Below are 13,489 nucleotides of genomic sequence, written 5' to 3'. Positions count from 1 at the left end.
CGTAACGTCACAGGGAACTGAGCTTAGCGGCACTCGGGCACTGTGTGAATCGAGCGGACGGCTCGCACACACAGCGAGGAGGACATCGCAGGATCCAGGGGACAAGGTTTGCGATCCAGAGTCTGGTTTGGGGTTACCGCTAGTGGTACTGAAATTCCACCCCAAGCCAGACTCGGGAATACCGCCAGGGAGGTTAAAAATAATGAACGTGTTATTGTTACCTGCCCTGTGTAATGATTTTGCACAGAGCAACACAGATCCTCCTTTTCTTAGATCCCTCATCCATGGTCCTGGCCCTCCCTCCTGCTGAGTGCCCCCACAGCAAGCAGCTTGCTATGGGGGCACCCACACTCTGTGTGTCCATTCATAAATGGAGCTGCAGTTTGGCCCTGGACCCTCTCTCTCCTCATTGCTAACTGACTTTGATTGACAGCAGTGGGAGTCTTAGTCAATCAGGAGGGAGAGTCTAGTATATATATAAGCTTTTATAACCACTTTAAGGCCCCTTTTACACAGGGTGGACTCCATAAAATGCATCCACCGGATCTCTCCGCTGATCCCACTGAGCAGGTGGATGACAGGTCTGTGTCCACGCCTTCTATTCAGAGCGGACACAGACACAGCCCCATTGTTCTCTATGGGGTTATTGGATGGAAATGGACCACCTGTTCATGATCATCCGACTTTCATCCGATCCGCTGGATGGATGGGGAATGTACCCCCCATCCGTCTGTTTTTAGCTGACAGGATTGGATTGGATGCCGGCAGGTTTCAGCGGACACGTCTGCTGACATCTGTCGCTCCATAGAGAACAATGGCTGGTCCCATGAGGTCTGCCTGAAAAACTCACAGGCAGACCTGATCCGGTCACTTGTGTGATACCAGTCTAATGCCTCATACACATGATCAGATAGTTGTACGACACATTTTGTTGCGTAATACTAATATTGAATACAAAAGTGCAAAAATGTGCTCTACAAAATGTATGATTTTTGACGTACGATTCTGGAAAACCTTCCTGTTTTCATAGCTATGTATCAGAAATTATGTCAAATACGCCTGACCCCTGTGTCTGCCACGCCTTTTAACTATCCGTTCGTAGTGTAGAGGCATATTCATGTATTGTTCTCCGCACATTTCATTTGTGTGCGTTTTTTCGCTCATTCTCTTAACAAATGTAGAACAGCAAACTTTACAGAAGGAATGCAGGACCCAGTACTTCCTGTTGTCATGTTGGGGATATTGGCTATCCAGAATGTCCTTTAAAAGAGAAAATAAAAAGGAGGGCATGGTCCAAGCAATGGCTGCAGGACCGACAGAAGTACGCCCACATGTCTCTTCTAAAAGAGATTGCAAGAGGACAATCCAGACAATTATTGAAAAAAAATAAGGATGAATGATGACTATTTTAGTGGTAGGAACATTGTTTATGTTCCCCCATCTCCTTCCAGGATATTTTCATGTTTCCAATCATGCATGGTGGTTGTCTATCAATTTTTAGCGGATGCATACTGTGCTGATTAAATGATTGTCAGGTTATCGTCCGAGCAAAGTTTTCTTGTTTATCACTTCGGATATTGTTGGACGGACTGTCGTGATCGTCTGTCTAAAGCTGTGTAATAACAATCAAAATATCGTGCGATCAATCCGAAAGTGATTTCTATCACCCGATTATCTGATCGTGTGTACCAGGCATAGGTCTCCAGCTTACATCATTTTGGCAAACCCAAAGTTGATTGCACAAAGATTGTATGGCTAGATTGTAATGTGTATGGTGATCCTTAGGATGGACCATCCTCATTTTAGAAGAGATCTCCTTTCACTCTGTTATGTTTGTGGGTCCGAAAACTGAACGAAAAATGGAACACAGACAGCAGAAATTCAAAGCAAAAAAGAAAGATGGAAAAAATGTTGATGGTTTAAAATTACAAATAACGATATGCTGATCGTTTTTATACATTTCTGGTATGGTGGGAAAAAGATCTATGATGTCCCAACAGGAAAACAAAACAAAACTTTGTTGTTGTTATAAAAGCATAATAGTTACAAAAAGAAAAGAAAAAAAAAAGAAAACATAATAGCAATACACAAAGTGTATACAAAGTTACTATGTTGTTTGGGTGATCAGCTCATGTTAAACACTATGGGGGTTATTTACGAAAGGCAAATCCACTCTGCACTGCAAGTGCACTTGAAAGTGCAGTCACTAAATCTAAGGAGTAGATCTGAAATGAGGGGAAGCTCTGCTGATTTTATCATCCAATCATGTGCAAGCTAAAATGCTGTTTTTTATTGTCCTTGCATGTCCCCCTTGGATCTACAGCGACTTTACTTCCAAGTGCACTTGTAGTGCAAAGTGGATTTGCCTTTCGTAAATAACCCCCAAAGTTACTATGTTGTTTGTGTGATCAGCTCATGTTGAACACACTAAGTAGTGTACAGGTTACTTTGTACTAGGGATGATAAAGTTGTCCATTTGTCCATGTCAGCAGGGGATTAAAGGGATTGTAAAGTTTTGTATTTTTTCACCTTAATATAGTACATTAAAGGGGTTCTGCACTCATAATACAACATTTGCCCATTCTGTTGCCTCTAGTTAATATATCTCATAATGCCACCTGTTTTTTTTTTTTGATTCACCTACCTTTTGTAATCTTCAGTAGTTTATTTTAAACCCCTGCGGCGATGGGCGGTCTCTTGCGGGGATCAGCGTAATTTCCTGTTGAAGCCCGCACTGTCTCCTGGGATCTCGTTCGTGTAATCCCAGGAGACATTGCGGCTAATGCACCCGACATCTCGCGAGATTTCGGGTGCTACAGCCGACATCTCGCGAGATTTCGGGTGCTACAGCCGACATCTCGCGTGATTTCGGTAATTACAGCCGAGATCTCGCGAGATCTCGGCTGTAATTACCAAAATCACGCGAGATGTCGGCTGTAGCACCCGAAATCTCGCGAGATGTCGGGTGCATTAGCCGCAATGTCTCCTGGGATTACACGAACGAGATCCCAGGAGACAGTGCGGGCTTCAACAGGAAATTACGCTGATCCCCGCAAGAGACCGCCCATCGCCGCAGGGGTTTAAAATAAACTACTGAAGATTACAAAAGGTAGGTGAATCAAAAAAAAAAAACAGGTGGCATTATGAGATATATTAACTAGAGGCAACAGAATGGGCAAATGTTGTATTATGAGTGCAGAACCCCTTTAATGTAAAAAGTCACCTGTCAGTGACCCGTCACCCAGCCCCCTCGTTTTTATTACCTGAACCCTTGAACTTGTCCCACGGGGACGTGCTGTCTCTCTGCTAGGGGGTTCTCGGCTGTTGATTGGATAGATTATTAGCAGCACAGCCATTGGCTCCCACTGCTGTCAATCAAATCCAATGATGCAGCATCTATGGACACCGAATGCTGGTCTCGGGAGCGCACCTGTAAGTTAACTCCCCGGGAGAGCGCATTTCCCAGAGGGTTATCTGATGTGAGGAGGAGCCGGGAGAGCCGCCGAGGGACCCCAGAAGAGCAGGTTTGGGGCTACTTGGAGGTAAGTATGATATGTTTGTTATTTTTTTATTTTATTTTTTAAACATGAACCTTTTAGTGTCACTGTAAGCCTTCATTCAAAGCAAAAATAAAGATGAAAAAATGTTGATGTTTTAAGGTTACAAATAGGGATATGCTGATCATTTTTATACATTTTTGGTATGGTGAGAAAAAGAACTATGATGACCCAACAGGAAAAAATAAAAAATAAAACGTTGTTGTTGTTGTTATAAAAGCATAATAGTTACATAAACAAAAAAAAAAAAAAAGAAACATAATAGCAATACACAAAGTGTATACAAAGTTACTATGTTGTTTGTGTGATCAGCTTATGTTAGTGTACAGGTTACTTTGTACTAGAGATGATAAAGTTGTCCATGTCAGCAGGCAGGGAAGGGTGTATTAGTGGAGCAGCCTGGTGTATGTGAATAGTGATAGTAGCAGATGCTTACTGCAGTGCAATGCAATGAGCAGGCTTTGCCCTTGCCTGAGGATCACGTGCTCAGAAGGACCAGCACAGCTCTAGACAGGCAGATCAGAGAGAGAGGCACAGATTGTCTGAGCAGGGAGGAGGAGACACTGCAGGGACAGGGGCTGCTGCTGCTGCCACACACACTTGTTATTCCCATCAACTTTTTTTTCTGCTTCTTTTTCGTCTCTTATCTGTGCTCCAGAGGATTCTATTATTTTCCTATTCAAGAAGAAAAAAAAAATGCACTTCAATAATACAGAGCATGCACCTGATTCGATGGGAAAGGACAGATTTCCAGCAGAAGAAAACCAGATGTGAATGGAAATACTAAAGATTTTTTTTTCTTTCTGCATAGGACAATACAAGAGACAGGATACAGCATTTGTTCACAGGAGGGAGTTTTTTTTCTGAATCTGCATCAAACTAGCAGTCTGTGCCAAGTCATCTGGACCTTAAAAACAGTCCTTGAATTTAAATATGAACTGCAGACAAGAGAGGACCTAGACAAGGTCTGCATATTGGATAGAAGAGAATAAGCTTGGCAGTGACTGGCATCTATGTATGTGCATGGCAGAGAAGAAGTCTTGGATGTAAGGAGTGTGTTGGATGTATTGGTGCAGTTGTAGCAGCAGAGGATGGCTATGAGGAATAGAGTGAGGTGCAGAGGGGACAGAGTGATGGGATGCTATAGACACATTTTACCTCTGCACTCTCTGCTGGTGCTGATGCTGCTTTGTATGGACTGCTGCTGCAGAGCTCAGGTGTACAATCTCAGCCTGGCTGTGGATGAAGGTCTACCACCTGGTACCCTAGTAGGAGACATCCGTGCAGGACTGCCAGAGGGGAGCCCAGGTGAAGGTTTCTTCCTATCAGAGGAAAGTGGGGAGTCCCCAGTGCTCAGGGACTTTCAGATAGATACAGACACTGGAATTGTAAGAACCCTCCGAATTCTGGATCGAGAGAGAAGAGAGCGGTACAGTTTTGTGGCTGCCACATTGCTGGGGGAGGTGGTGCAGGTAGAGATCACAGTACATGATGTCAATGATCACTCTCCTACCTTTCCTGTACAATCACTTAGTTTACAAGTATCTGAGCTAACTCCACCTGGAACTACCTTCAGATTACCTGCAGCTTGGGATCCAGATAAGGGAGAGCATGGGTTATTAGGCTACTCACTACTCAGGGGTAGCCAGGAAGCTGCCTTCATCATCAGGTATGGGGATAGCATGTCTGGTGCAGGGGCTGCAGGGAAGGAGTGGGGTCGGGTAGCAGAACAGGTAAGGGGGGAAAGGGGTTTTTATAGACCAAAAGCAACTCTTCAGGTTTGGAAGCAAAAAGATCAGTCTAGCCAGGACAAATCAGCAGAGTTTAGGACAACCAGTAAGGGATTAGGACCAGACATTGAGGGGTCATGGATAAGGGGTGATGAATTGCTTTCATTTGATAACAGTAAAGAAGAAAATAAGGACTCATACTCAGAGAGAGGGCAGCAGTGGGAGAGGGCAGCTGACATAGAGGATGCAGAGGGGGGATTTAATGGGGAAGAGGTAATTTCTGAACATTTAAAATCACCTGTCCTGGGGCATGATACATATCCTGGGGGTTATGTGTATGAAGTATATCCCAATACAAGGGGAAATACTGACAGTTCTGATTCACAGGAAGAGGTAGAGGTAGAATGGTCATCTACTGATTCTCGCCTCAACCCTCTGGATCTAGTGTTAGTACATTGGCTTGACAGAGAAGCAATTGATAACTATCAGCTAGAGGTTGAAGCTTTTGATGGTGGTTATCCACGTAGAACTGGAAGACTTCTGGTAAACATAACTGTTTTGGATGCAAATGATAATCCACCAAGCTTTGACCGGTCTGAATATAAGGGTTGGGTGTGGGAAAATGCCCCTGCAGGCACCTTAATTTGTGCTGTTCATGCAGTGGACCCTGATTTAGGCAGCAATGGGGAAGTTATTTATAGCTTGTGGTCAGGTGAGGAATATTTCAGTGTTGAAGAAAGTACTGGAATTGTAAGGGTCAGTCGCCCCCTGGACAGAGAACAAAAAGCTCTTCATCAGCTGGTAGTCCAAGCCAAAGATGGTGGATCCCAACCTGAAGTTTCTAGTGTCCTTGTCATGGTAAATGTCCTTGATGTTAATGATAACAAACCCAGCATACAAGTCACCCTACTCACTGAAAGTGGGCAACCAGAAGTATCAGAAGGAGCAAGAATAGGAGAGTACTTAGCAAGAATTTCCATTTCTGACCCTGATTTAGAGCTTGAGGGCAAGCCCTGGGAAACCAGCAGTGATATGGGCAATGAAAGTCATGTAGGCAAGTTTCAAGATAGTAGAGGAAATGTTGGTGTGGTAGGACATTCACTAGCAAAAATACCACCTGTTGTAAATATCTCACAAAGCAAAAATCCTCTGAATGTTGCTGAAGAAAGACAACATTTTAATCCTGGAAGCACTGGAGCACCTCAACAAGTGTCACTGACTTTGGAAGGTGCTGATGGTGCATTTTCTCTTCGACCTGTTGGACCACAAGTGTATTTTCTGTGTGTTGATGCTCTTCTTGATCGCGAACAAAAAGATCTATATGAACTGCGCTTGCTTGCTAGTGATTCAGGCTCCCCTCCTTTACAGACTCTTAAAACATTACTTTTTAGTATCACTGACTTAAATGACCAACCTCCAATGTTTAACCAACCTAATGGATACCAAGTGACAGTTTCAGAATCTGCTTCCCCTGGCACTGCTGTCCTCAGTATTAATGCCCAGGACTTAGATGAGGACGGCCCAAATGCCAGAATAATTTACACACTGCAGAGCAGTGCCTCTTCTACTGCTTTTAAACTAGACCCACATACAGGGGTTCTGAGCATTACAAGATCATTGGATTATGAAACAGAGACTGTAATGAATCTGGTGGTTATAGCTACTGACCAGGGTAACCCTCCACTATCATCTAGCTGTCATGTGACCATAATGGTTGAGGATACCAATGACAATGAACCAGTCTTCTTACAACAGTTCTACAATGTAACCTTGCAGGAACATTCAGCTTTGGGGCACTGCTTTCTTCAGGTAAGATATAACAGTATTAAGATATTTTTAAAAATGTATGAAGCAAATATATATATATATATATATATATATTTCAGCTTTTTGATTTATGTTGGTATAACCTCTTTCTGATGCCAGGTGCACCCTGCAGCAATCTTTTTCAAAATCCACAATCTTCCTGCAGTATACATACTGTAGATGTCTGATCGCAGCTTTTCATTCCTGGTTTTATCATTATACACTTACAGGGATCTGTTTGTTGAAAGCCATAAAAAAAATGCTTCTGTTTTTTTTTTATACTGCCTTATTACCATTTTTCTCCAATGTCTGAAATGGGAATATGCACAATAACATAAAATTCAAGTTAAGGAAATGGTAAAAAGTATAAAGATCTGTCAAAGATTTAAAAAATCACATCTTCCTGTCTTCAATTAGCATACCAATAAAAAGTGCTTTTACTTTCTTTATCTCTTCCTCCTCTGATACTCCAGCTGGTGGGCAGTAACATTGGTGTCCTCACTTACAATGCAGGACTGCTGGTCCTGCATTGTATGTCATGATATCACAGCTAAGCTTTGATAAGAAGTGGCCGTGGGGAACTGGCTGCATGGAAGTAGGAGCCTGTGGGAAAAGGGATAAGGTAAGCAAATGCACTGGATCCCAGGGGGGGAAAAAACAAGCATTTAAAGAGGAGTTCCAAACTGCTGTTATATATAAAAAAAAAAATGCCAGCAGCTACAAAAACTGTAGCTGCTGACTTTTAAAAAACAGCCACTCACCTGTCCCAGGATCCAGCGGTGTGCTCACCCCAGTCAGTTTCACCTGCTGCCTTCTTTCCTTCTGGAGGGGGGAGGGAGGGAGGATAACTCTCCAGGAGGAGAATGGAAGTGGGTACCTGTCAAAATAGGGTACCCGCCCCCCCCACTCCACAAAAGTGGCACTTCTTAAAGAGGATCGGGGGAAGAGTCCTTAAAGCGGAACTTCCCCTTTTGGGTGGAGCTCTTCCCACCTCTCCTCCCATACTTGGCATGTGTGGAGGGAGCGGGTACCTAGTTTTGACAGGTACCCCCTCCCACTTCCACTTACCCTCTTTCCCCGAAAATAAGACCTAGCGTGATTGTCGGTGATGGCTGCAATATAAGCCCTACCCCCCAAATAAGCCCTAGTTAAAGTCCTTGTAGGCCTTATTTTCGGAGAAACAGAGTAGATTGCCTAGACAATCCAAGAAAAAGTTCTTCTCCTCCCCTACCCACCTCAAGTTCTTCTGGGACACATCAGAGGTCCCAAAAGACTGTGGAACTATTCACAAATAGCAGCGGGGCTCAGGCATGTGCAGTGGAAACTGATTGTGACGCTGAAAGCAGCATAGCTGGCTGCTCACAGTTAGGATGCCAGCACTGGGTACCCAAAGGCTAGTAAAGAGTTAGCCCGGGTGAGGACGGCACTGGAACAATTGGACAGGTAAGTGTCCTTTTGTTAAATGTCAGCAGCTACAGTATTTGTAGCTGCTGACTTTTCATTATTTTTTTCAACAGCCACTTTAACAAATCTGGATTATTAGATCCCATACATGTCACAATTTACTGTATAGCAACAAATCTAATAAAAAATAATGCACATTTATCAAAGCTGAACTCCAAGAATCCTCTATATTGTATTATCAGATTGTTGGCACAATGTAAGTGTGCATATCTTATACCAGATGAGCAGCTGGCAAAGCTGAAAATCACTGTAGTATTCTGCACTATTACAGTGATAATCACGATCTTCCAGGTCCTGCTCAGGGTTTTGCATGAGCAGCTTCCCCTCTGCATGCTTGCTTGGCACCACCACTATTTTTAGAAAGCCTGTTCATTTTTTCAATGAATACAATAAATGTTTCTGATTGGATAGGTGAAGATTGTGATGTCACTACCCACTTCGTCCACTGCCCACCATGTCCAATCAAGGAATGTCTTGTGTTTCTTGGAACAAAAACATGGCACTTTAATAATCGCAGCAGTATTGCCACTATCACTGTAAAATCAAAAACTTCCACAGTGAATTTCAGTTTTTACTTAAATTCTGCCAAGCTGGACCAATGTAAGTATGCAGAACAGATCACCCCTGCTCAGCTTTAAACAATAATGCTTAATCTCCGGTCTGGATATTCCCATACACCTAAATTGCCTATTGAAATATTATAACAGGTCACAGGGTGAGAAGCACCTCTGCCTGAGAAAAACTTTATATACACAGCCCAAAAGCACTTTCACATGAAGAACACTTATGTTTATTGCCTAGTCATCCTGACCTAAAGTAATACACCTTTCCTTTCTCCAGATGCAAGCTAACCTGAATCTCAGAGCTAAAATCTTGTGTTGAAATCCCATAGGATATCTCTGTACCGCTAGTGGTGCCTTAGCAGTCAATCCACATAGGCTTTTAGGGGACAATTTCCTGAGGCTGAGGCTGGAGATGCTTTGGAGATATTCCCATTGAAGGCTATAGGGTCAACTGCACAGAGGTGGCCAGGAGCAAGGTCATTTTGGATTTCAACACAGTTGGAGTATGCCTTGGCTCTCAGACTTAAAGAGGAACTGCAGTCTGCTGACATAATGTGTAATAAAAATATCTTTGCCATTCTGTAGCTTCCCTCTAACCACTTTGCATATTATTTTATATATACTGTGATACTGTACTTGCCAAATATGCTGCAGAATTTTCCCTCCACTGAGTCTGGCTGCAACCACACTTCCTGGATTTACACAGACACACAGAGGCACACCTCCAGCTCTGCAGCTCTCATTTGCCCTCTTATGACTCATCCCCCCTCCCTTCCTGGCAAACTCTCACGGGAGTAAGCGAGAGAGCTGTGCATGATGTCATAAGGCTAAGCCAATGACCAGTCGAGAAACAGGAAGTGGGCTGTATAAGGTATTTACTGGCAGAATGTTTTACTATCCAAAGTTAAAACAACAAGGGCAGAAGATTTAATAGATGGAAAGATGAAAAAATGACTGACATTCCACTTTAAGTATATATGCTTCTTGAATAGGAAAAGATTGGTTGCTTTATGTTGGGGGGTGGGGGATAGGCAGGAAGGATAAGTATACCCTTTAAATGCTACTGAACAGGTATTGGGATTTATAAAACTGCATCATTGCTGGGCTTGAATTAGTCTAGAAAGTAGATGAGGAATCTGAATGATGCATGAAGAAATATAGTGCAAGTCTTCCTTCTTGTAGAAAAAGAAGATTAAAAGAAAAATAGGGGCAAAATCTCTGCAAGAGGTGTGCTCAATCAATACTTAGCATGTTTGCGCTTAACTTTAGGAGATATATCTATAGTTTGATGCTTCCATGTCCATCTTTAGTGGAAAGGTATCTTCAAAATAGGATTTGCTGGAATGTTTTCACCTTAGGCTGAAATATTGTAAAAATTAGTTTATATATTGTGCTGTGAATATATGTTTTATAAAGAGACAAACCCATTGCAAATGTCATTCCCCATGACAAATCTTGTAAAATAACCTATACGACCCCAGTTAATACTTTGTAATGTATTATCCAATTGCTTTCAATTGCAGTCTTAAGCCTCGTACACTTGATCGGATTGTTGACCAACAAAACCGTGGAATGGCATTGGCCCAAACTTGTCTTGCATACAAACGGCAAGGAATTTTTGGCCCACAAACACAAACATACTGACATATTATGTGTTTTTTCAGCTCTTTAGCGCCACCCTTTGGGCTCCTTCTGCTAATTTCGTGTTAGTAGAAGTTTGGTGAGTGTTGATTCGTGCTTTTCATTTTGCGCTTTTTGTTTTTTTTCTGAATGGCCATTCGTCAACCAGGTATGTTGTGGAATCGGGGGAGATAACGTGTTGTTTATTATTGGCCTTGGAGTTATTGTTTTGCCCCAAGTCCAGTCCAGCAACAGGAGTAGGAGGAGTTCTTGGACCAAAAATTGGTTGCTTTATTAATCCTGACCAATTATGTCATATGCCATTGCTGCGGGAGCTCCAGGAGAATAATCCAGATGTTTTTCTGAATTCTCTCCAGATGACGGACCCCTGCTTTCACCAACTCTTGGCATTGTTGACCCCCTATATTAAGAAGCAGGACACATGCATGAGGCTTTTATTTTATTTTTTGGTTGAATAATAATGATTTGATTTGTTATATTTTCTATTTTTTTTTTTTTAATGCACAATAAAAAATTGTGTAGAATAATACTTGGCTATGTGCTTTACTTCAAATGACAGTTTGAAAGTAGGCAGTTACATTTAAAAAAAATACAATGTAAAATTAACAAGAAACACGGCTGTATCTTTGATCAGATTGATTGAACTAAGGAATACAGATAATGGTGATGTGGTAACTTGTCCAAATAAAAAAAAATCATAATAATATTATTCTTGATATCACTAGAAAAAAAAAAAAGGTTTGAAAATCAGTTTTTTTAAACAAAGCTTTACAATCACTTAATTTCCTACAGCAGCCATATAGGTGCAAACACTGCGGTTTATACTGTATAGTCCAAAGCTGATTAGTCTATCAATGGGTTCTTGGAGTTTGGGGGAAGAAGTGCACATGGTATGGAGGAAACATACATTCAGAATAAGCCTATTTAGGACTGGCAGTCATAACGTCACTATACAGGGCTAGAGGGTCCCAAGACATGGGGCAAATTTCTAATGTGGTGTAGGCTTGTTGCCTATCGCATAAAGTATCAATCATCCCAGATTTCAAAGTAAACGTCAATACAGGATGCAGTTTGTCCAGTATTTAATGTGTTTCCATGGTGCAGGCACGCCAGCTGCCAGCACCATAACAACCAATGATGCCATGGGTCAGACCTGCTCTGCCTCCTGCCTTTATATCGCTGCCGCAGCACTGTGGTGAGGATTGTGAGTTAGGACTTTGATGTGAATGAGAGGCTGAGGACTCTCATTTGAATATCTGAAGGGGGGGGGGACTCAGGGCCTTGATGTTAAAGGTGAAATGAGGGCTCTGATATGGGGGGGGGGGATACCCCTACGTCTCCAAGGAAAGGGTAAATGTAGATGTCAGTGTCCATCAGAGCATTATAGGCTTGTACACACCATGTGCATTGACTTGTGTTAATCCGCCTTGAGGCGGGTTGCAGTGCATTGTGGCAAACTACAGGAATTAAAACTAACTCGCTAAGCAAAAAAAAAAAAAAGTGTGTTTGTCGCGTATGCTCTAAAAGTGTAGGGGTTAGCACTTTCACCTAGCAGCAAAAGGGTTGCTGGTTCAAATCCCAACCACAACACTGTCTGCCTGGAGTTTGCATGTTCTCCCTGTGCCTGCGTGGGTTTCCTCTGGGTACTCTGGTTTCCTCCCACACTCCAAAGACATGCAGGTAGGTTAATTAGACCCTGTCCAAAAAAAAAAATTGCCCATAATATGTGTATGTCAATGTTGTAAGTGTGTCGAGACCCTACAGGTTAAAGGACCGCATAAATAGCTGCAGATGGACACCGGTGGCAAGAAAAGCGCCCTGAGGCGATTCAGTTCGTATAGATAGCGCTATACAAGTCATTCATTCATTCATTGTAAAAAAGTGAAGATTAGTTGAGAATGGTGCAATAAATTACTGTTAGTCTTAATGTTTGGTGAAATTCATTTTTTAACACATCAGGGTCTCAACATTTAGATTTTACTGATTGAAGGGTCCATGATCTCCTTTTGTATAGTACAGGCATACCCCACTTTTAAGTACGCAATAAGGTTTATTTTACTAAAGCTGGAAAGTGCAAAATCAGTCTCACTTCTGCATAGAAACCAATCAGCTTCCAGGTTTTATTACCAAAGCTTAATTGAACATGCTGGGTTTAGAAGCTCATCGGTTTCTATGCCGAAGTGAGCCTGATTTTGCACTTTCCAGCTTTAGTAAATAAACCCTATTGTGTACTTAAACGTGGGGTATGCCTGTATTTTGTTATAGGCTGTGCATAGTAGTTAACCCAGAGTTTTCTATTGGAATAAAATGCCAAATGGAATAAAATGCCAAATTCAGTTATTTCTATTTTCTATTCTGTTATTTATACTGTGTCTGTTAAGGTAACTACTTGGAATCTGATTGGTTTTATCTAATAGATTTACCACCTTAAGAAACAGAAAGAGTGTTTGGTTTTATAGTGGGAAGTCAGGAACCTAATTGTTTTATTATTTATTATAAATAAAGCGGTTGAATATTAGATCACTCCAACCATTTTCAATGTGTTTAAACCCCTTCAACAGTGGTGTTTAAACAGTTTAGCTTTTTATATTATAATACTTTTATTATTAATCAAAACCTTTAAACTTGGTTGTTTTCTTTCTGTATGGGGTCATGGAGCTCTTTACCCTAATAAAATACACATTTATAACAACTGTATTACATTACTATATCCTATTCATTGCATGAT

At 41.9% G+C, this 13,489-nt stretch overlaps 1 protein-coding gene across 1 annotated transcript in view; it reads left to right on the top strand.

The window, feature by feature from the left end:
- Positions 1 to 4,116: 4,116 nt before the first annotated feature.
- Positions 4,117 to 13,489, top strand: part of DCHS2 (dachsous cadherin-related 2) — a 408,274-nt gene continuing 398,901 nt past the window's right edge. Inside the window, exon 1 of the mRNA XM_077477070.1 lies at positions 4,117 to 7,096. Coding sequence (XP_077333196.1) covers positions 4,649 to 7,096 — 2,448 coding nt within the window. The 5' untranslated portion in view covers positions 4,117 to 4,648. The remainder of the gene's footprint in view (positions 7,097 to 13,489) is intronic.

Source organism: Lithobates pipiens, unplaced genomic scaffold (assembly GCF_037356315.1).
Source record: "Lithobates pipiens isolate NorthernLeopardFrog02 unplaced genomic scaffold, aLitPip1_a1.2 Scaffold_13, whole genome shotgun sequence".
Taxonomy (NCBI): domain Eukaryota; kingdom Metazoa; phylum Chordata; class Amphibia; order Anura; family Ranidae; genus Lithobates; species Lithobates pipiens.
This window is presented reverse-complemented; position numbering and strand designations above follow the sequence as displayed.